Consider the following 20,942-nt stretch of genomic DNA (forward strand, 5'->3'; position numbering starts at 1 on the left):
GCTCTTAAATACTTCTAATACCTTTTAGTTTTTCAGCAACAATGCTGCATTCATGATCTGAATAGTGGACCACGGGGGGTGGGGATGGTGGACGAAGTCTTTCTTCTTCCATCCGTCTACGGTGACGCTCCTCTCTTGCTAGCATACGCTGTTTACACTCCCACTCATATAAGTCATCTCGAGCTTGGGCAAAGTCAACATGAAGTCGGCCTGTGTCCTTCTTGTCAGTACTAGAGCCCAGGCGAATTCGGTAACCTAAATTAAAGGAGTGGGGGAAGTGAGAAGAGACGAGTAAGCCAACAACTACATGTACTTTGTCAAGGTCAGTGTATTAGAGATGGTTTCATTAGTGATGGCACAACACCATATTCTGTCCCAGTGATATCATGGTGAATCATCAAGACTTAGATTATCATCTCATTTTGTAAAGTATGCTTTATTGGTAAGTTGTCATGTATGGTTTCTCAAAGTGTCTTCCAAAGCTTCTTGTCTGGGCCTGGGGAGCCCACTTATACTCTGTGATAGGGAGAAGGAAAGAACTTCCAAACAGCCCAAGAGTAAAAAACACCCTACCCTTGAGAGCAGCTAGAAAGTAAATCATTTCCAACAGATGTTACTATTTTTTATCCCATTATATAAAGGTATCTACAGTGGTAAAGATCCAGAAATTTAGCCATAGAAAGCTCATCAATGGAGACCAAGCTTAACTGGAAACTTCAGTTGGCTGGTTAAACTTTGCCAGTTAGATACTGATGGAAGCTGTGACGGCCCAATTTGACAATGCTAATTCTATGTCTTAAACAAAACAAAACAAAACAAAACAAACAAACAAACAAAAAACCCACTACAACAACCAAACTTGGAAGCCTCATTCAAGGGAATATTTTGTTCTGCCCATGAATCTTGTTTGGGAACTTCAGCTGGCTGTGGTACCAGGGTTTCTCCAGTCTGTTATATGCTTGTGAGCCTCCGTTTTTAGCATGTTATCTTTATGCTGTTGTTCTTTTACTTAGAGCACTTATCAAAGGGAATATTCTGCTCTGCCTGGGATTCTCTCAGTCATCTCTGATGACTGCATTAGTGGAGCTTCCCTACTAGATTTCTGGATTTTGAGTACCTAGTTTGATGATATTTTGTTCTACCATTTTCTTCTTTTACTTTGGTTTATCATATACTTAATAAACTCATTCATTAAAAATGGAAAGTATAGTTATAGCAGATCATTTTCTGGACCATGAAGAAAATACCTTTAATAAAAGCTTTCTCTTCTATGGGTTTGAATGAGATTTTAGGTGTGCTTTTTCTCTACTTTGACATCTTACATGACACAAGAATGAGCACTGGGGCTCAGGATATGGCTCAGTGAGTAAAGCACTTGCTGTATAACTACAAGAAACTGATTCCAAATTCTCAGACTTCCCATAAAAAGTCCGGCATGGTACCAAATGTTAGGAGGATCCTCAGGAGCTCAAGTGCAAGCTGGCAAGGCATCACAACAGTGATCAAGAGACCCTGCTGCAAACAAGATGGAAGACAAGGACTGACATACATGCTCAAATTCACACACACAAGTGTGCTCATGCTACATGCAAACACATCATACATTTGCATATAAACACAAGAATAAGAAAAAAAAAAACAAAATCAATGAAAGAAAGAGCCTTCTATTGTACCAACGGCTGGAAAGAATGGAAAATGCATTTCTCAATGTGGTGCTTTTGGATAATTTCAAGAATGTAAGTTACACCATCCCATAGAACTCTGGTGAAATGTATATGCATTAGCTTATAAATGAATTTTAAAAAATTGTTTCTTGGATACAGTTGGGAGTTGGGAATTCTGGATTACTTTAGTTTCAGGAGGAGAAATTAAATAGATGGGAAGGGGTGTTACATAGTTTGGGATACTAAAAAATGTTGATGTGATTATAACAGTCATATATAAGTTGGATTTAGAAAACCAGGATCAACTTCCTACTTCTACTTTTTGTGTCAGTTATATTGGCCTAAGCAAAGTTTCTTGACAAACAACATACTGGTAAGTACATTTTGTGCTTCAGAAGCTGAGATGAATACTTATATTCATTTCAGTTTCCACACGTACTATAAGGGTAAACATTTTACCAAAGAGAAAAATAAACATCAGAGAAGATAGAGAGGTTAAACAGCTTGCCCTATGCAGCTGGTAGAGACAGAACTTATATCTGCTGGTGATGTTATATTTGGAAAGCAACGTAGCTTTTCTTCTCTTCTTCTGAGCAATGCCCAATACAGACTTTGTTCCTGGATAAGCAACAGAGGGTCACATTTATGCTCCTCCATTAAAAAGTAAAATTATATATCTATATCACAGGAAACAATGGTGTTTGAGATACTGAACAATTAAGACAGTGAGCAGTGGGAGACAATCAAATGAGGTGGTCCCTGTGATTTTTCCCATGCTACTATCTAGACAAGTTTTCCAGGCCTTTGTGCAGAATGGGAAGCTCAGACATAGCCTGCTGTTCTTCCCTGGGATTCTGTGAGGACTATGGTAGACAGAGTTCATGATGCAGAGTATCAGAAGGAAGGAATCTGCACAGAGAAGAACTGAAGAGTATTGCAGAAGAGATCTTCAGAGACTGCCACAATAATTTATCAGGATACTGATGTCTATACACCTAAGTGGAAACCATCAGAGTGTTAGAAGCTGTAATCTCTGGAGCTCACACATGTCTGAAAATAGCTCCTTTCCCCACTTAACAGAGGAGAAAAATCTCATACATAATAGAGACTGGGTAACCAGAAAAGTTTGCCTTACTAGTGAAGGAAAATTTGCCCCAGGCTTGCTTTTGTCCTGCCAAACAGTGCTTAGAAAGCAACCCTTAAAAGGACAATGCAGCCAATTTTGATGAGAACTGATAGACTAAGATCAGAAAGGAGAGGAGAACCTCCCCTATCAGTGGACTTGGGGAGTGGCATACATGCAGAAAGGGGAGGGAGGGTGGGATCGGGAGGGGAGGAGGGAGGGGCTTATGGGGGGGATACAAAATGAATAAAGTGTAATTAATAAAAAATTAAAAAAAAGAATAACACAATAAAATAAGTTTTTAAAATTTGAAAAAAAAAGAACAAAGATTCTTCCCATATACCCTCCACCTCCTTTCAAACTGATTGATTCTTTTCCTTTGATTATTATTGTTTTTTTCATATATATAAACTTTTTTAAATTTTTTTTAATATTAGTTACAGTTTGTTAATGTTGTATCCCTGTTGTATCCCACTCCCTCTTTCCCTCCCAATCCCACCCTCCCATTCTGATTTCCTCCCTGCCCCTTTCCAAGTCCACTGATAAAGGAGAACCTCCTCCCCTTTCATTTGACCCTGTTTTATCAGGTCTCTTCAGGACTGGCTGTAAAGTCCTCCTCTGTGGCCTAGCAAGGCTGCTCTTCCCTGGGGGGGGGGGTCAAAGACCCCGCCATCGAGTTCATGCCAGAAACAGTCCCTGTTCTTCTTATTAGGGTACCCACTTGGATACTGAGCTACAAAGGGCTACATCTGAGCAGGGACTCTAGGTTGCATCCATACATGGTCCTTGTTTGGAGAAACAGTCTCATAAAAGACCCCTGTGCCCAGATATATTTGGTCCTTATGGAACTCTTGTCCTCTCCAGGTCATATTAATCCCCCCCCCCTTTTTATTCCCTGTATTCTGCCGGAGGTTTGGTTATGAATCTTAAACATTGGGAGGGCTGGAAAGAGGAAAAGGAAGGCAAAAGTGATGTAGTTATATTTTAATAACTGTATATTAAAGTATAAATGTTTAAAGAAAAAAAAAGAAAGTTAATTCTGGGTTAATTTTATGGACTTCAAACTTCAATATTTTGCTAAGGAATCAGCGTGTCTTCACAAAGATATTTAATGCATTATATTGGATCCAAAGTCGTATTAAAGTTGTATGCCACCATGCCCAGCAAACTTTTTTTTATCACTTTATTATATGTTCTTTTTGCCTGAGTATGTTAGCAACTCTAAAACCAGAATAAAAGGATTTCAGTTATTAAAAAAAAAAGGACAAAGATTTCCTAAATTTCATGCTTTTATCTCTGAATAAAAGCTCAAGAGCATTAATTTATAAGAATAACAACAATGTGTAGCTCCACTACTTGGTTACCCAATACCAAATGGTCAGCCCTGAAAACATACATACAAGTAACATTATACACACTGAGCAATTTTTTTAGAATATACTCATATATACAATTAATGGCAATTAATGAAAGAGAGCAGAAAGAGGTATATGCGATGCTTTGGAGAAAATGAAGAGAAAAATGATGTAATTATATTATAATCTTGAAAACAAAATAATGAAAATGATTTTTTTCAAACAAAAATAGTCATTTTCTTACTTTTGAAACAGTTTCTTGCTTTGCAGCCCCGGCTGGGTTGAAACATATCATTCTCCCTCCTTAGCTTCCTGAATGCTAACATTCATTCTTTCTGAAACATACAAATTCTGAAAGACGTCATCCAAAACTGACTTGTGAAAACTGTTAAAGGAAATTTAAGCAGTGGGCAAATGAGATCATAATCCCACTTACAGAAGTTCCAAGAAATTCCTAGTAATCTGATAAAGAACAGATAAGTGATTTCCTGACAATGAAATAAAAGGAAAAAGAGAATTACAAAAGAGGGACAAGGGAAGCTTTAGGAAATAAATGGTATATTAATTTCTTTAATGGTTGGTGATGGTTTCAACTCTGTATCATATATCACAGATTATATAATTGTATTTTGAATTATGTTTATCAATTATAATAGCTATATGTTTCTATTAGTGTAAGAATAGATGATAGATGATAGCATAAAGGGTGCCACATTTTTTTTTGTGAATTAATAGACCCCTCAGGGCTTTATTAATTAAAAAGTTCAAGTCATAGTAAAGCACCTCTTTTTCTTTTTTAAATTTTATTTTATTTTTATTAATTACAGCTTATTCACTTTGTATCCCAGCTGTAGCTCCCTCTTCCATCCCCTTCCAATCCCACCCTCCCTTCTTTTTCTCCTATGCCCCTCCCCCAGTCCAATGATAGGGGAGACTCATAGCCAAATTTTGGGTAGAGTGCAGGGAATCATATGAAAGAAGTGGGAGATAGAAAGACATAGAGGGGAGAGGAGCTTCACAAGGAGAGTAACAGAATAAAAAAATATGGGCCCAGGGGTCTTTTCTGAGACTGATACTCCAAACAAGGACCATGCATGAGGATAACCTAGAATACCCAAAATAGATGTAGCCCATGGCAGCTCAGTGTCCAGGAGGGTTCCCTAGTAATGGGAAGAGGGACTGTCTTTGACATGAACTCAGGGGTTGGCTCTTTGATCAACTCTACCTGATTGGGGAGCAGCCTTACAAGTCCATAGGAAGACAATACAGACAGTCCTGATGAGACCTGATAGGCTAGGGTCAGATGGAAGGGGAGGAGGAACTCCCCCGTCACATATTTCTTTTAGAAAAGAAAAAAATAACAAACATTTTATCAACAAACTTGTTTAAGACCCTTTACAGTTGGATAGTCTACTTGCATACCCATTCCTTTTACTGGTCACCTAAGCCATTAGAAAACTGGAGCTACAAATGAATTATACAAGAGATGAGAACATGAAAGCACTATAGGGTTGTGTGGACCCAAAGGAGCTTCCACTCCCACAAAAAATGATTCTTCCTGCATTCCTGCAACATGTTTTATAATTGTTTTTCTTCTTCTTGTTGTTGTTGTTTTGTTTGTTTCCCCTCTTTCTTTTATACTTTACAACAAAAGAAGAATCTGATTCAAGAGATTTTGTGGCACCCATGACCCTTCCCCAGGAGAATGCTCAATTTTAAAGGGCAAATTTTAGTTATTTTCACAACACTGATTGTCAGTCATCTTTCATTTGGCAGCCCTGCAGATATTTGTAGGAGATGACTGTAAACAGAGAATAGATTTCAGTCATGTTCAGATGGGTGCCTCCTGAATAGTATGTTTTCTTTTATGTCTATTTAAGGCTTTTTAAACCTTTGCAATCTTATTAAAATAATCTATTGTGGACTGTTCAATTGTTGTTGCTAAGTGCTGTCTAATCTTTAGTAGTTAGATTCTGTAGCACTTGTATTCTTAATCTAATGCTCCTTCTCTTTCCCTATGTTAGTAGCCCATTTTTGCAAATTCTCATTACTTTTTCCCTGGTCTATTACAGTAGGCTTTAAACTGACCTTCACTTCTTCTTTCTCTTCTTCCCTCCAATCCATTTTCACACAGAAATGAGAGAAAATCACTTTTCTAGTTAAAAATTGTCTTCTATACTATTACTTGGGGAGTAAAAACCCAGTTGCTTATACCTTCAATGTAAGCTAACAACTTATATTTTCCAACCCTCTCTCATGTTTGCCTAAAACACAAACCACCTTGTTATATTCTGCATGTTTGCCAAAGCTTTTCAGTTTTGTTATTTTGCTTATATGGTTTTTTTTTTTTTTTTCTTTTCGGTATTGCCTTAGTTACTTTTCTATTGCTGTGATAAGACATGACAACCAAGAAAACTTAGAGAACAAAGAGTTTATTGTGGCTTGCAGTTTCAGAGGTAGTGTTCCTGACCATCTTGGTGGGGAGCATGGCAACAGGCAGGCAGACATGACATTGGAGTAGTAGCTGAAAACTTACAAACTTATACACAAGTAGGAAGCAGGGAGAGCTAACTGGGAAGGTCATAGGCTTTTCAAACCTTAAAACTTACCTCCAGTTGCCCATCTCTTCCAACAAGGACATACATCCTAATCTTTTTCAAATAGTTCCACCAATTGGGGACCAACTATTCAAACATATAAGCCTATGGAGGCCAATCTCACTACAACTATTCACCAGAAAATCCTTTCACTTTGTCAAAGACATGTTGCAAGAGCAACCTTTATGTTCTTGCCAGATGGTTCAATGGGTAACGACAACTGGTGCCAAGCTTAAGGACCTGAGTTTGATCCTTGGAAACTCAAGTGATAGGAGAGAACTGATTATGGTAAATTGTTGCCTGACTTCTAAATGCAGACCATGGCAAACACACACACACACACACACACACGAAACATTTATATTCTTTCCATCCCTCTTTCACTCTCTTTTCCATTATCTTTCTATTCCCTATGGCGTTCTTTCCTGTCAGTCATCATTATTATTAGCAGTGGTTTGCTTTATCAGATGGATGCAGAAGCATGCATTTTAGAATGGTGTAATAGATATCACATTAGAATAAAGTACCAAGTGCTGTCACAGCACTCAGGAAAGAGTACTTAAACCATCTTGGGGAAGATAGGACAGATAAATTAGAGAAAGCTTTCCAGAGACTTTATACTTTAGCTGTAGCATAAGGGCATGAGGATGTGTGTGTATATGTGTATGTGTGTATGTGTGTATGTGTGTATGTGTGTGTGTGTTGGATTGGCATGGGCAAAGTAATTGTAGCAGAGGAATAGATTTAAAACATTGTGGCACATTCTAGGAACTAGAATTTACTGTGTAGTTGGGACATGAGTGCAGGAAGAATTGAGATATGACACAGAGACAGAGCCTGTTGCCCACATCTTTAATGCCACGTGTAAAATCTAAAGTTGTTTTACAGATAGTTCAGAACTTTAATGAGGCTTTAAGGAGGAAGGCTGGAGAGGAGGCAACGTGCCTTTTCCATACCTTAAGGTACAGGGAGTCCTTTAACTTACACACTGCTGCTAATGACCCAAATACTCTGCTCACAGATCTCCACATTGTACCCTGTGAACAGCATGATCGCCACATGCTAACACTTACCAGAAAGATAAAGGGCTTTGTCCACCATGTACTCCTCAGCAAAGCGAATGTGACAGAAGTTCTTTTTGCTCTTCCGGATAGCAATGATCTCTCCACATTGCTCAAACACTTCCACAATAATCTGCTCTGTTCCATTTTCAGGCAGGCCACCCACAAACACTGTCTTACACCCTGGCGGTCTTTCTCGTGTTGCAGGTGGTGGGAGATCTAAATTTAAAGGCAAAAATATCTTAAATTAAAAAATATTTGCATGGGAAAGACCTCTTTAAACCTGACTCTTTTTCAGACATAGTCCTATTGTCCCCCCAAAATGTTAGCCTCCATGGTGCTTGTCTCTGTTCAAAGAAAATTTATTGCATAAACCTGAAAAGCATTTTATCCAGTGATTTAATGCCTGTGATTGTAATGGAATAAAGACACATTCTGACTGGCTGTCCCATCTAGAGCTCATTAGTTTCATTCCTTACTTTTGCTGTGATAAGCCAGTACATTTTTGTCATTTGGATCAAGAATAGTAAGTAGGGGAAATCCCATTTAGTTTAGTTAATTATGTTCAGCAGTCTGTTCACCCACAGTCCCTGACAGAGCATCTGCCTAGTTCAGATGGCAATTACTACATTCTACTAATGTATATTAAAAGAAGCAGTTCATGACTACTTTGAAAATCACAAGGTGAATATTTACAAAAGCATTTATAGCTGTTAGAATGGCTTGGTTAAACAAATCAAAACAGAAAGTATCCCTGTTATATTTTTACAAATTTTTAAAAATATAAATACAAACAAGACTTTCCTGTAATTTTTTGCTGGAGTAGTGAGCTCCAAAGGCAATCTTGCAGCATTTAAAGCGGCATTAGACTGCAGAGACACTAAGCTTGCCTGAAAAAACATTAACAAAAAGCAAAAGATTTATATGATCTGTGTAGGTCTGAGGCACCAACCAAGGACCATGCACGAAGAGGACCTAGACCCCCTGATCAGATGTAGCTAATGGGCAGCTCAGTTTCCATGTGGGTTCCCTAGCAAGGGGAACAGGGGCTCTCTTTGACATGGACTCAGTGGCTGGCTCTTTGATCATCTCCCCCTGGCAAGGCGGTCTTACTAAGCCACTGAGAAAGAGGATCCAGCCAGTCCTGATGAGACCTGATGGGCTAAGGTCAGATACTAGGGGAGGAGGTCCTCCTCTATCAATAGATTAGCAGGAGGGAGGGTGTGACCATGAGGAGATGAGGAAGGGGGCTACAGCTGGGATACAAAGTGAATAAACAGTAATAAATAATAATAAAAAATTAAAAATCAGAAAAAAGATTTAAAAAAAGATTTGTATGATCTGAAGAGAAAAACTCTACCTAGCAGTGCCTCAAAACAGATGCTGAGATTCACAGGCAAACACTGGTCAATGCATAGGAACTCTTAGGGAATAGTGGGAGGAAAGAGAAAAGGACCCAAAAGTGACAGGAGCTCCACATGAAAAACAACTGAGCCAACTAACCAGGGCCCAGAGGCATTTGCTGAGACTGAAGCATCAACCAAGGACCATGCATGAATTGGACCTAGACCGCCTACAAAGATGTAGCAGATGGGCAGCTCAGGATTCAAGTGGGTCCTCTAGTAAGGGAAGTGGGCCTGCATGGGACATAGACTCATTTGCTAGCCTTTAGATCAAGTCCCCCTGGCAGGACTGCCTTAGCAGCTGACAGGGGAAGAGGACATATTCAGACTTGATGCAACTTGATGAGCTGGGGTGAATGGCATATGGGAGAAGGGAGGGAAGGTGGGACTGGTAGAGGAGAAGAAAAGGGGATACAGGGATGTAAAGAGAATAAAATAAATAAATGAGAAAAAGAAAACTAAAGTGAGATAAATCTTGATCTGGAGGATCATTAAAAACTCCCTAATGACATGACTCTCCCTCTGTTTAAAAAAATGTGTTTCACTCATCGTATACAGAAAGGCTGTTGGATCTGTCACCTCCTTGTTACTCTATATGTTTCAAAGCATTTTTAAGTGAAAACCTACAGTTCAAAGCCAAACAAAACAAAGCATGCTGGCCGTGTTTCTTTTCTTCTTCTGGTGTTGCTTTGTGTCTGCAAGGGTTTATTTTGTGTAATCCATTCTTCTCATTCATAATTTTCCCAGCTCAAGATTTGAAGAGCTCAACAATCAGGGAGTACAGCTCCCCTGTGAAAATAAATACATCTCACTCACAGATGAGAATGAAGTGTCTACCTGAGTCTTATCCAAGTTGGAAAGCAGTAGATTTGGGAGCTTCCTTGACTAGTAATATGCCCATTGTCTTACGGCTGCACATCTTTCTGGGGTGGTTGAGAAGATGGAGTTTCTCATGATGACATTTCCCACATACTTAGTTGATAGGGAGGAAGAAGGGATAACTTTATTTTATTTTTTGCTGTGTGTTTCATATGAGAGGCTTAGAGGAAAAGAGAACATTATTGAGTGAGCAGGAGTCTGAACTATCCTACTTTTCGCAAGTGAGGTTGTCATTTAGTAGAAAGGTAAGAAAGGGGTTGATAATTGCTTTAGACTTAGGCTTTTGAGTTTTTAACAACTGGAAAATTGTGTCACAATCATAATTCCAGTTATTCTTAACTCTGCTATCATGAAAGAATCAACTTGGGAGTTAAGCAAATAATACTGGGCCCCACACCAATAAGGCTGACATAATTAGTTAAAGGTGGTGTATCTGTGCATGTTTTTGAAGCTTATCAGGCAGACTCAGTATGTAGGTAGGGATGAAAGCTAATGAGCATTCTAAACTTGTGATACTACAGAGAAAAAAGAGGGTCTCATTCAAGGACATCCCATTAAATAAAGACACCTTAAACTTGGAACAAAAAAACCTGTATGTAAAGCTTATTCATTATCTGTGTTACCATGACAAAGTAACACAGACTGTGAAAACTTCTGTTCTCAATCTTTTAAATGAGGGCACCATTCCCTACCTTAAATGGATTTGTTTTTGTATGACTATTGATATATATTGTCCATATTGGATATTGTACAAACCCTACCTAGCTCATCTTGCCTTCCTAATAAACAGGAGTCACTACAGTGTTAATACTTATTATTAAATCCATGTCTCATAACTCCAAAGCTGGGCCTTTTCAATACCCTACCACACACCTGGAGTGCAGTGTTAGTAAAGACTTGGACTTGTTATTAAGAATGTTTTTTTTTAAAGTATGTCAACATATTTACTGAATATATTTTATCTGTGACTCAAGAAAGAAAACATCATTTGAATCTTATTTTCAATTATGCTAACATTTACATAGTCACATTTAATACTTTCTATTGCATAAGAAATATAATACATTCAATCCATTTTTAACTAAAATCTACTGAAGTTAAATATTGTCAGTCACAGCTGAAGGGTTTCTCACTATGAAATATTATATATTAGGTAGACAGTCCTTAATTGTATCCATTTTTCTATCAACTATTAAACTTCAACAAAGATTGTCTTTGCATGATGGTGAAGACCTTTAACCCCAGCACTAGGGAAGCAGAGGCAGGCAGATTTCTCTGAACTCTAGGATAGTAAAAACTACATCATGATCACCTATCTCAAAAAATATGTTATATCTAAAAAAAATTATTTAAATGTACATTTTCTTTTTTTTGTTTTTTTATTTTCATTTTTTTAAATTTTATTTTTTTCTTATCAGTTACATTTTATTAACTCTGTATCCCAGCTGTATCCCACTCCCTCATTCCCTCCCAATCCCACCCTCCCTCCCTCATCTCCACCCTGCCCCTTTCCAAGTCCACTGATGGGGGACCTCCTCCCCATTCATCTGATCCTGTTTTATCAGGTCTCTTCAGGACTGGCTGCAAAGTCCTCCTCTGTGGCCTAACAGGACTGCTCCTCCCTTGGGGGGTGGGGAGGTCAAAGAGCCAGCCATTGAGTTCCTGTTAGAAATAGTCCTTGTTCCCCTTACTATGGGAAACCAATTGGTTACTGAGCTACCACCGGCTACATCTGAGCTGTTATTAAGAATTTTAGATTTTATTTTTTTTTAACTCAATCCTCACTCAGAAAGACAAATGGGATGGACATTGGAAGAAAGAGAAAACAGGAAACCTGAGAAAAGCCTACCAGAGAGGGCCTCTGAAAGACTCTACCCAGTAGTGTATCAAAGCAGATGCTGAGACTCATAACCAAACTCTGGGTAGAGTGCAGGGAATCTTATAAAATAAGGGGGGGGGGGATAGTAAGACATGGAGAGGACGGGAACTCCACAAGGAGAGCAGCAGAACCAAAAAAAATCTGGCCACAGGGGTCTTTTCTGAGACTGATACTCCAAACAAAAACCCCTGCACAGATGTAGCCCATGGTAGCTCAATGTCCAAGTGGGTTCCCTAGTAAGGGGAACAGGGACTGTCTCTGCCATGAACTCAGTGGCTGGGTCTTTGATCACCTCCCTGTGAGGGGGGAGCAGCCTTGCATAGAGGAGGACAATGCAGCCAGTCCTGATGAGAACTGATAGGTTAGGATCAGATGGGAGGGGAGGAGGACCTCCCCTATCAGTGGACTGGGGGAGGGGCATGAGAGAAGAACAGGGAGGGAGGGTGGGGTTAGGAGGGGATGAGGGAGGTGGCTACCGCTGGGGTACAAAGTGAATAAACTGTAATTAATATAAAAAATAAATATTTAATTTAAAAAACCTAAGAAATATTTTAAGACTATGAAAAAAAGAATACGTGTTCGTTTTACTCCCAGGTATAGGGATGTGGGACTGCTTCAAAGCAGCAGACTATGACTTGCCTCATGCTCTATCAGAGGTGTGGTTTTGCCAGCTGCAGATGGTTTCTGCACTTGTGTGACCTTTGGAATTCTGAGGACTTTTCAGAGGGTAGATAAATGCTAGGTCCTGAGAGGCATGGTGGGTTGCTGGTTGGATGCTGTTGGGCGGATCTCTTAAGTAGTCATGAGAAAGAAACGAGAAGAGGAAGAAATTAAATATCCTGATGATGAAGATCAAACTTACCCTAATCAGTATGAAGAAGTCTAATGATAATGTCATCCCTGTTCCTCTTTATCCTTTTTATTTCTCCTATGTAGTGTTGGGGATTAAAAGGGTGGAAAAAGAATGGAGAAGGTTGGTAGAAAAAGGAATTAACAAAGTAGCAAAGATCAGTTACAGACTTGTGAAATACAAACCCCATTGATTTCCCCAGATAAATCTGAGATTGAGGAATTTATGGCCATGAAGATGCAGGCAGTTTTGGCCACAGAATACAACTCAGCCACTGTATATACAAGTAAAGAATTTTCAAGACCATCTCTTTAGATAGAATTATTTCCAAACAAAAAGCTCTAGAATAATGACCTATTTTAGAATAAGAAAGGCTTCTGGAATGTACTGTTAAAGGAGCTGCATGGTAAATAATATATTGTAAAGCAAATATCACATTCATTACATGACTTGAATTTACTTTATGCCTCCTGGCAGACAAAGGAATATGTGGTTATTCTGGAAGTTATATATAATATCCAGAATGCAAATGTTCACCCCCTCACTACACTTGTGGGGTTTAACATTTTGTGATGAAGCTATTATTCACATGCTGTGATTCTTCTATGGTAATGTCTATTAAGTAATGGAGCATAAAATCCACTTACAATAATATTAAGAATGCCAGGGATGTATCTATCTTCCTTAAATAAATATAGATGACCTCTTTGATAGCAGTTGCTGAGATTTAATTGTATGCCTATAAGTACTGTCTTCATTAATGGATATTATCTGTTCTTTAATTAATAGTTCAATGCCTTTGTTGTTTAAGCCCAATTTTCTAATCCCATTGCACAGCAATGAGAACCCCACAGGCGAACAAATTTAAACTCTACATATTCATCAGGTAAAGTGCTAGGCTCTGAAGTGCCTAAATTATCACTCAGTATGGAAATAAAGGAAAGTTCATGTACAGATTCAAGATAATTGAGAGAATAAAGAACTAGTCTTTGGTAATGAAGAAGGAGGAGCTTCTAACAATTCTAATTACACCCAAGCAGCCACTCTGGGGTGCTGTGTTAAGGCTATCAGTATTAGTAAGATCAGAATTGCTGGTCTTTGAGAAGGGAGGCAGACAGCACCACAGAGGACTCAAATACTATTTGCATAACATCCTGCTTTTCAGGGAAGCATCAGGGAACACTCAGTTGGTTTGTCAGAATATAGACAATGGGAAGACTGTGAGTAGATTTTATTAGACAGCCTAAGAGTGAAGGCCTTCTAGACAATCAGTAGGGGTCAGATGCATGTTTAAAGTAATCCGAGCAAATTGAAAACAGTCAGAAGGCTGACAAATTGTTATTAATGCTCAATTATTTTAATTCTCTTTATAGAATCCAGCCTTCAGAGGCAAAATGGGTTCTGTCTATTTTGAAATGGTAAAATAAAAAAAAAAATTTCTTTCTTTCTTTCTTTCTTTCTTTCTTTCCTTCCTTCCTTTCTCTCTCTCTTTCTTCCTTTCTCTCTCTCTCTTTCTTTCTCTCTTTCTTTCTTTCTTTCTTTCTTTCTTTCTTTCTTTCTATTTTTGAATGTTGGAGTTTCTCTGCATGTAGTATTTTTCTATTCTTTACTTTTGAGTTCTGTCTCTGGATGGTCTGAATAATTCTTATTCCTTCAAATCAGTTAAGCTTTCAAGAAGGATAAAAGGATCAATAGTATTAAATACTACAGACAGATAAACTAAGGAATAAAATAGCATGTAGATATAAATGTATTAGAAGGATTTAGTAAATTCAGATTTCATTTCAGTTCCTCCCATGCTAAAGTACTCCAGCAGAGAGTGCAATTGGAGCTGGATGGGAGGTAAGAATACAAGGTCAGGAATTAGTTGAACCCAATTAAATGGTAGGATGTGGCAAGTAGGATATGGAAGAAAAAGTGGGGAAGAGCCTCAAACTCACAGGTATAGGAGATAATTTCCTGAACAGAACACTAACAGCTCAGGCTCTAAGATCTACAATTAATAAATGGGATTTCATGAAACTGAAAAGCTTCTGTAAAGCAAAGGATGTTGTTGTCAGAAAAAAACAAACAAACAAACAAAGAAAGAAACAAAAAACACGACAGCCTACAGACTGGGAAAGAATCCTCACCAACCCTATATCTGACAGAGGGCTAATATCCAAAATACATAAAGAACTCAAGAAGTTAAACAGCAACAAATCAAGTAATCCAATTTAAAAAATGGGGTACAGGGCTAAGCAGAGAATTCTCAACAGAGGATTATAGAATGGCAGAGAACCACTTAAAGAACTGTTCAACGTCCTTAGTCATCAGGGAAGTGCAAATAAAAACAACTCTAAGGGGGCGCGGAGCCAAGATGGCAAAGAGCCAAGATGTGGAAGAGATAAAGTTCTGAGTTGATGAGTGGAAGAACTTCTGAAGCCAGGGAAACAACGGAGAGACTTTCTAAACAACAGGGAACATCGCAGGAGGTGAAAACCTTGGTCTCCGGTCACCCAGGGACTTGTTTGGGGAAGGTGAGAAACGATCCTTTGATCTCTCGGCACTCCCCTCCCCCAGACCTCCCTCCTCCTCGGCACAGCTGACTCACCTTTCTCAATGCAGACCTAACTGCCTGGGGCCTGCAGCCACTGAGGCGGAGCCCCAAGCCCTTTATCGGCAAAGGCCAGTAGTAATGTGTCTCGGAGCCCCAGATTCACTTGCGGCGGCTGCACCATCCTCCCAGGGCCCAAGTCTGCTAGACGCCATACTAGCTCTGCAGGATCACAATCACGGACGGTACGGCCCGCCCAATCCCACAGTGACAGAGAATACGCTATATACTCACCAAAACCAGACAGAAACGCCATACAAGCTAGACACACCAGGCGCTGGGCCTCCGAAGATTGGAGAGCACAGTGAAGAGACCCCAGGACTTCCCAGAAAGCATCTGGACTAGCAACCCAGTCTCCAGTTACAGCGGGACTTTCTAACCTGGTGGCGGAGCAGCACTGAGCTGGCGGGGCACATCAGCCCTCCAGTTTAAGACTAATCAGGGCCAAACCAGAGAACAGAAAGGCTGGTTACCCCGAATCCCACTGACGTGACCACCCTGAAATCTCCAGCTGCAGCAAGACCTCATAACCTGGCAGTGACAGCAGCACGGAACTGGCGGAACACATCAAAGAAGCAGGGCCAAACCAGAGAGCAGAGAGCCCAGATACGCCGATCTCTGCCAAGTGTCCTGCCTGTATAGCTAGTCCTCAGCATACGCTAAGGACACAGGATCTCTCTACTTCCTGAAGAATTCTCCAGACTCGAGAGAGAGAGACAGTACCAGTCTGATCGGCAGAATCCAAAAACAAACAGGGAAGGTCTCAGATAAGCCAATGGCCAGGGGTAGGCGAAAGAACACTTCCAACATAAATCAGGACATCATGACTTCACCAGCAAACCCCAAAATCGATGGATACTCCAATTCATCAGAAGCACAGGAAAATGACCTTAAAGCCATGCTTGCTCAATTATTTGAGGCTCATAAGGAGGAAAAGAACAAATCTTTCAAAGAGTTGGCCAGTCAATTGGAGGTAAAGAAAGAAGAAATAGACAAAACCCTTAAAGAAACACAGGCAAACATAGCCAAACAAATAGAGGCACAAGTAGAGAAAAAATTAGTGGCATACAAAAAGGAAATGAACAAAGAAATAGAGTCCATCGTAGAGAGACAGGAATCCAAATTCAAACACATAAAAGAAATGGTGCAAGGCATGAAAACAGAATTAGAATCAATAAAGAAAACACAAAATGAGAAAACTCTTGAGCTGGAGAACTTGGAGAAAAGATCAGGAACCACAAAAGTAAGCATCACCAACAGAATACAAGAGATGGAAGAGAGAATCTCTGGAGCTGAAGACACACTTGCAGAAATTGATACTTCTCTCAAAGAAAAAGTAAAATCAGAAAAATTCCAATCACAAAATATCCAAGAAATCAAGGATGCTATGAAAAGACAAAATCTAAGAATAATAGGAATTGATGAAAAAGAAGACTCCAGGCTCCAAGGTCCAGAAAATATTTTCAAGAAAATCCTAGAAGAAAATTTTCCCAACTTAAAGAAAGAGATGTCCATAAATATACAAGAGGCCTACAGAACACCAAATAGACTAGACCAGAAAAGAAACACATCACGTCACATCATAGTCAAAACACTAAATCTACAGAACAAAGAAAAGATATTAAAAGCAGCAAGGGAAAAAGGCCAAGTAACATATGAAGGTAGACCTATCAGAATCACACCAGACTTCTCATCAGAAACTATGAAAGCCAGAAGGGCCTGGGCAAGCATCATGGAGACTCTAAGAGATCACAAATGTCAACCGAGACTACTATACCCTGCAAAGCTTTCAATCAACATAGATGGAGAAAACAAAATATTCCATGACAAAACTAAATTTACGCAATATCTATACAGCAAACCAACCCTACAGAAGATACTAGAAGGAAAACTCCAATCCAACGAAAACGAATTCACCCAAGAAAACAGGGCATACAGATAATATCCCAACAAAAATGAAAAGAAAACAAGCAATGAAACAAGGTAAGATCATCGACTCCATTACAAAAGGAACTAACATGCATTGGTCAATATTATCTATCATTATTAATGGACTCAACTCACCAATAAAAAGACACAGGCTAACAGAATGGTTACGGAAACAGGACCCAACATTCTGTTGCATCCAAGAAACACACCTATGCAACAAAGATAAACACTACCTCAGAGTAAAGGGCTGGAAAAATGTTTTTCAAGCAAATGGTTCCAGAAAACAAGCTGGAGTAGCTATCCTAATATCTAATAAAATAGACTTTCAACCCAAGTTAATCAAAAAAGATAAGGAGGGCCACTATATTCTCATCAAAGGAAAAATCCAAAAAGAGGACATCACAATCTTGAATATCTATGCCCCAAATACAAGAGCACCTACATTGGTAAATGAAACAATATTAAAGCTTAAATCATACATTGATCCTAATACCTTAATAGTGGGAGAGTTCAACACCCCACTCTCATCAAGGGACAGATCAAACAAACAGACACCAAATAGGGAAATAAAAGCACTCACAGAATCCCTAAATCAAATGGACCTAATAGACGTCTACAGATCTTTTCACCCAAACTCAAAAGAGTACACCTTCTTTTCAGCACCACATGGAACCTTCTCCAAAATAGACCATATAGTTGGTCACAAAGCAAGCCTCAACAGATACAAAAGGATTAAAATAATCCCTTGTATACTATCTGACCACCATGGACTAAAGCTGGACATCAACAACAACAGAAACAACAAAAAGCCGACACGCACATGGAAACTGAACAACTTACTACTCAATGACAGCTGGGTCAAGGAAGAAATAAAGAAAGAAATTAAAGACTTCCTAGAATTCAATGAAAATGAAGGCACAACATACCCAAATTTATGGGACACATTGAAAGCAGTGCTCAGAGGAAAATTTATAGCACTAAGTGCCTACAAGAAGAAATCCATAACATCACATACAAACAACTTAATGGCCCAACTGAAAAACCTAGAAAAAAAAGAAGCAGATACACCCAAGAGGAGCAGACGGCTGGAAATAATCAAACTAAGGGCAGAAATCAATCAATTAGAAACAAATAATATTATCCAAAGAATCAATGAAACAAAAAGCTAGTTCTTTGAGAAAATCAACAAGATAGACAAACCCTTAGCCAAACTAACTAAAAAGCAGAGAGAAACCATACAAATCAGCAAAATCAGAAAGGAAAATGGGGACATAACTACAGACACTGAGGAAATCCAAACGATTATTAGGTCATACTACAAAAGCCTGTATGGCACAAAATTTGAAAATCTGAATGAAATGGATAACTTTCTTGACAGATTCCATCTACCAAAATTAAGTCAAGATCAGGTAGAAAGACTGAATAGTCCTATATCTCCCAAGGAAATTGAAGCAGTCATTAACAGTCTCCCCTCCAAAAAAAGCCCTGGACCAGATGGCTTCAGCGCAGAATTCTACAAGACCTTCAAAGAAGTACTAACACCAATTCTCCTCAAACTATTCCATAAAATAGAAACAGAAGGAACACTACCAAACTCATTGTATGAAGCCACAGTCACTTTGATACCTAAACCACACAAAGATCCAACAAAAAAAGAGAACTTCAGACCTATCTCTCTTATGAACATTGATGCAAAAATACTCAATAAAATACTTGCAAACCGAATCCAAGAACACATCAAAGATATCATCCACCATGACCAAGTAGGCTTCATCCCAGGCATGCAAGGGTGGTTCAACATACGGAAATCCATCAATGTAATCCACCACATAAACAAAATGAGGGAGAAAAACCACATGATCATCTCCTTAGATGCTGAAAAAATATTTGACAAAGTCCAGCACCCATTTATCTTTAAAGTCTTGGAGAGATCAGGGATACAAGGCACATACCTAAAGATAGTAAAGGCAATATACAGCAAGCCTATAGCCAACATCAAACTCAATGGAGAGAAACTTAAATCAATCCCACTGAAATCAGGGACAAGACAAGGCTGCCCACTCTCTCCATATCTCTTTAACATTGTACTTGAAGTCCTAGCCAGAGCAATAAGACAACTAAAGGAGATCAAGGGGATACAATTCGGAAAGGAAGAGGTCAAAGTGTCACTATTTGCAGATGATATGATAGTATACATGAGCGACCCCAAAGATTCAACCAGAGAACTTCTTCAGCTGATAAACGCCTTCAGCAAAGTGGCAGGATACAAAATCAACTCAAAAAAATCAGAAGCCCTCTTGTATACCAAAGACAAAAAGGCTGAGAAAGAAATTAGGGAAACAACACCCTTCACAATTGCCACTAATAACATAAAGTACCTTGGTGTGACTCTAACCAAGCAAGTGAAAGACCTGTTTGAGAAAAACTTCAAGTCTTTGAAGAAAGAAATTGAAGAAGATCTCAGAAGATGGAAAGATCTCCCGTGCTCGTGGATTGGTAGGATTAACATTGTGAAAATGGCCATCCTGCCAAAAGCAATCTACAGACTCAATGCAATTCCCATCAAAATACCAACTCAATTCTTTACAGACCTTGAAAAAAAGATTCTCAGCTTCATATGGAGAAACAAAAAACCCAGAATCTCCAAAACGATCCTGTACAACAACAGATCATCTGGAGGTATCTCCATTCCCGATCTCAAGCTGTACTACAGGGCAACAGTAATAAAAACTGCATGGTATTGGCATAGAAACAGAAAGGAGGATCAATGGAATCGCATAGAAGACCCAGAAATAAACCCACACACCTATGAATACTCAATATTTGACAAAGAAGCCAAAACCATTCAATGGAAAAAACACAGCATCTTCAACAAATGGTGCTGGACCAACTGGATGTCTACATGCAGAAAAATGAAAATAGATCCATATTTATCACCCTGCACAAAACTAAAGTCCAAGTGGATCAAGGACTTCAACATAAAACCAGATACTCTAAATCAGCTAGAAAAAAAAGTGGGAAACAGCCTAGAACTCATTGGCACAGGAGACAACTTCCTGAACAGAACACCAACAGCACAGGCTCTAAGAGCAACAATCAATAAATGGGACCTCATGAAACTGAAAAGCTTCTGTAAAGCAAAAGACACTGTCATCAAAACAAATAGACAGCCTACAGATTGGAAAAGAATCTTCACCAACCCTTTATCTGACAGAGGGCTAATATCAAGTATATATAAAGAACTAAAGAAGCAGAAAAGCAACAAACCAAGTAATCCACTTAAAAAATGGGGAACAGAGCTAAAGAGAGAATTCTCGAAATAGGAACGTCGAATGGCAGAGAAACACTTAAAGAAATGCTCAACCTCATTAGCCATTAGGGAAATGCAAATCAAAACGACCCTGAGATTTTACCTTACACCCATCAGAATGGCCAAGATGAAAAACTCAAGTGATAGCACATGCTGGAGAGGTTGTGGAGAAAAGGGAACCCTCCTCCATTGCTGGTGGGAATGTAAACTGGTTCAACCACTCTGGAAGTCAATCTGGCGCTTTCTCAGACAACTAGGAGTAGTGCTACCTCAAGACCCAGCTATACCACTCCTAG

At 39.1% G+C, this 20,942-nt stretch overlaps 1 protein-coding gene across 3 annotated transcripts in view; it reads right to left on the minus strand.

Annotated features, from left to right (window-relative positions):
* Enox2 (ecto-NOX disulfide-thiol exchanger 2) overlaps window positions 1–20,942 on the minus strand; it is a 341,843-nt gene that overhangs the window by 55,083 nt on the left and 265,818 nt on the right. For all 3 annotated transcript variants that reach the window (XM_055618080.1, XM_055618078.1, XM_055618081.1), the window contains 2 exons: window positions 7,813–8,019; window positions 22–255 (listed from right to left, as the gene is read on the minus strand). In XM_055618080.1, the coding sequence (XP_055474055.1) occupies window positions 22–255; window positions 7,813–8,019 (441 nt within the window). The remainder of the gene's footprint in view (window positions 1–21; window positions 256–7,812; window positions 8,020–20,942) is intronic.

This window comes from Psammomys obesus, unplaced genomic scaffold (assembly GCF_907164565.1).
Source record: "Psammomys obesus unplaced genomic scaffold, mPsaObe1.curated_primary_1811, whole genome shotgun sequence".
NCBI lineage: Eukaryota > Metazoa > Chordata > Mammalia > Rodentia > Muridae > Psammomys > Psammomys obesus.